At 61.5% G+C, this 3426-nt stretch overlaps 1 protein-coding gene across 1 annotated transcript in view; it reads left to right on the forward strand.

Annotated features, from left to right (window-relative positions):
- Positions 1 to 1051: 1051 nt before the first annotated feature.
- Positions 1052 to 3426, forward strand: part of PCGF2 (polycomb group ring finger 2) — a 4015-nt gene continuing 1640 nt past the window's right edge. Inside the window, exons 1-5 of the mRNA XM_031064885.1 lie at positions 1052 to 1275; positions 1481 to 1577; positions 2421 to 2476; positions 2934 to 2984; positions 3205 to 3313. Coding sequence (XP_030920745.1) covers positions 1164 to 1275; positions 1481 to 1577; positions 2421 to 2476; positions 2934 to 2984; positions 3205 to 3313 — 425 coding nt within the window. The 5' untranslated portion in view covers positions 1052 to 1163. The remainder of the gene's footprint in view (positions 1276 to 1480; positions 1578 to 2420; positions 2477 to 2933; positions 2985 to 3204; positions 3314 to 3426) is intronic.

The raw sequence follows: 3426 nt of genomic DNA on the forward strand, positions 1-3426 counted from the left end.
GCCCCCGGGGTCCTGGGCCCCCCTTGGCTGCCGCCCCTCCAGCACGGTGATGTCCCCATCCCGGTCCCAGTGGTGTCCCCCTCCCTGTGGCACCTCCATCCCAGTCCCAAAGGTGTCCCTGTGGTGTCCCCACTCCTGCAACACCTCCATCCCAGTGCCAATGGTGTCCCTGTCCCTGTGGCACCCCAATCCCAGTCCCAGTGACATCCTGCCCATGAAACGTCCCAGTAGTGTCCCCATCCCTGGTGCTGGTGTCCTTATGCATGTGTACTGTAGCCCATACGTGTCCCTGTGTGTCACACGTGTGTCCCTGTGTGTCACACACATGTCCCTGTGTGTCACACATGTGTCATTGTGTATCCCTGTATGTCACACGCATGTCCTTGCATGTCCCTGCGTGTCACACGTGTGTCCCTGTGTATCCCTCTGTGTCACACGCGTGTCACATGTGTGTCACTGTGTGTCCCTTTCTGAGTCTCCGTGTGTCACACGTGCGTCCCCGCAGCCGTGCGGTGCCATCGCCAGTGCCCCGGCCCTGCCGCCGCCGTGCCCCGCTCATCTCCACGCCCCCGCGGCTCCTCGCCGCCTGTCGCCCGGCCTCGGGTGGCAGTGACAATATCCCGGCTGCTCTCCAAGTGTCGGAGTTACCATGGAAACAACGAAACTGCGGCGATCCCGCGCTCCGGCGGCTCCCGCTGGAACCGGGGAAGCGCCGGCGGCTCCCGGTGTCACCCACATCCGCCGTGCCCAGCGAGCCCCGCTGGGTGTCCCTGCCGGGGGGAGGGGCCCGACACAGGGCTTGGGGATTTTCTGTAGGAAAACCCATGGAATTTTGGCTGGAAATGCCTTTTCCATGGAAGCAACCCAACATGCACTTTTTTGGGGGTGTGTGTGCACAGCCACAGGTGGGGGTTTCCTAACAGGGAGGATTTGTCACTGCTCGGAGGTGTCCCAGCGTGTTGGGGACCCACTTGGGGACGCCCAGGGACAGCCAGGAGTGAGGCAGAGGGGGCTGGGCAGCTGCTGGAGCCAGGGGTGGCTGCAGGGCTGGGAGTGACAAGTGACAGTCCCCACCTTGTCCCCTCCAGCGGTCCCTGCAGGTCCCATCCGAGGGGACCGCGGGGGTTTCCCGCAGGGAGGATCCGCCCTGGGGCTGCTCCAAGATGCACAGGACCACCCGGATAAAGATCACGGAGCTGAACCCGCACCTGATGTGCGCCCTCTGCGGCGGCTACTTCATCGACGCCACCACCATCGTGGAGTGCCTGCACTCCTGTGAGTGTCCCGCGTGTCCCCAAGGGTCCCCTGGGCGTCCCAAAACCCCACAGTGACCCCTCCCACAGTGCCCATCCTGTGCCAGGCCCCGTGGAGCTGCGGGGGGCTGCACTGGGCAGGGATCCTGTCCCCACGTTGGTGTGGGGGTCCCAGGGGCTCTGTCCCCTTGTCCCCCCGCTCACAGAGGGTCCCTCTGTCCCCACAGTCTGTAAAACCTGCATCGTTCGTTACCTGGAGACCAACAAGTACTGCCCCATGTGCGACGTGCAGGTGCACAAAACCCGGCCCCTGCTCAGCATCCGGTGAGCCCAGGGGGCTCCTCTGGGGGAGCTCGGGGGGCTCCTTTGGGGGGATTTGGGGGGCTCAGGAGGCTCGGGCGGCTTGGGGGACTCAGAGGGCTCACGGGGCCCCTCACTCCCTGTCCCTGCTCCAGGGGACAGGCCCAAGCACCTGGAGCAGGGGGACCCTGGGGCTCTGCTGCCAGCCCAGGAGCAGCTCCATCCTGGTCCCACTGGTGTCCCAGGTGGGAGGGGAGAAGGGACAGGGGGAGATGCCACCACAGAGGGAACAGCACTTGGGGACATCTGTGTGGCAGCAGAAAGATGGTGGGATGAGTGCCCTGTGTCCATTCCTGCAGATCCTGGACCCCACCGGTCAATCCATCCATCCATCCATCATCCATCCATCCATCCATCCATCCATCCATCCATCCATCCATCCATCCATCCATCCATCCATCCATCCTTTTTTTCCCTTTTTTCCTTTTTTTCCCCATTTTTTCTGGCTTGCTATAATATTTACACTCCCATGGTTCCTCTGGAGTCTCTGTCTCCTCTTGCAGGGACGGAGCCACCACTGTCCCCGAGTCCTGGGGGTGGTGGCACCTCCACATGGTCCCAACGTGGGGAAAAATGTGGGAAAAACTGGGGAAAACTGGGAAAAAGTGGGGAAAACTTGGAGATTTGAGGCTTTGGGATGAGGAAGTGGGGATTTGGGGTTTGGGGGATTTGGGATGGGGAATTGAGGATTTGGGGTTTGGGATGGGAAACCTAGAGGGGAGCTGGGGGAAGTTTGTGCCCAGAGGTGCACAAACTGCTCCCAATTCCCACTGATTTCTCCCACTTTTCCTGCTTCCCCCCATCCAGGTCGGACAAAACCCTCCAGGACATCGTGTACAAGCTGGTCCCGGGGCTTTTCAAAGGTACAGCCAAGGATGGGGAGAATTTGGGAATTTGGGAATTTGGGGTGTTTGTAACTCACTCCCATTCCCCTGAGTTCCTGGGATCTTCCCAGGGATTTCCCATTCCCACAGGGACAGCAGGACACATGGACATGGCACCCATCCCAAACTTTGGGACAGTCTGGGAGCAGGAGCTGTGGATTTGCTCCGAGTGCTTCAGGAATGGGGAAAAGTTCAGGATTTGGGGTGTGGGGACCCAAAACCCCTCAGGATTGGGTGCCACTCCGGGGTTTATGGGATGGCTCCTGCTGGAGCTCCCACGGGAATTCCCTGGGCATTCTGGGGTGTCCCCTGTGCCCCCTTGCTGTCATCCCCCCCAGCTGTGGTGCTGTCCCTCCTCATGTCCCTGTCCCTGTCCCCGTCCCTGTTCCTGTCCCTGTCCCCGTCCCCATCCCTGTCCCTGTCCCTGTCACCACAGATGAGATGAAGAGGAGGCGCGACTTCTACGCTGCATACCCGGTGGCCGAGGGTGAGTGTCACATGTCACAGGGTCAGTGTCAGTGTCACACTGTCAGTGTCACATGTCACAGGGTCACAATGTCAAGTCTCACAGTGCCAGTGTCACAGTATCTGTGTCAATGCGACACTGTCAGTGTCAGTGTCACAGGGTCAGTGTCAGTGTCACACTGTAGGTGTCAGTGTCAATGTCCCAGTGTCCCAGTGTCCCAGCCCGTGTCCCTGTCCCGCAGTTCCCCTGGGCTCACAGGAGGAGCGTGGCGACGTGGCTGAGAGGGACCAGGGCGCGGGGCCCGAGGACGAGATCGTCAGTCTGTCTATCGAGTTCCACCGGGACTGCAGGTACGGCCGGCTCCAGTATCACCCAGGGCTCCGGTACCGCCTGGGGCTCCGGTACCGCCCGGGGCTCCGGTACCACCCGGGGCTCCGGTACCACCCGGGGCTCCGGTACCACC

Source organism: Geospiza fortis, unplaced genomic scaffold (genome assembly GCF_000277835.1).
Source record: "Geospiza fortis unplaced genomic scaffold, GeoFor_1.0 scaffold315, whole genome shotgun sequence".
NCBI classification, from domain to species: Eukaryota; Metazoa; Chordata; class Aves; order Passeriformes; family Thraupidae; genus Geospiza; species Geospiza fortis.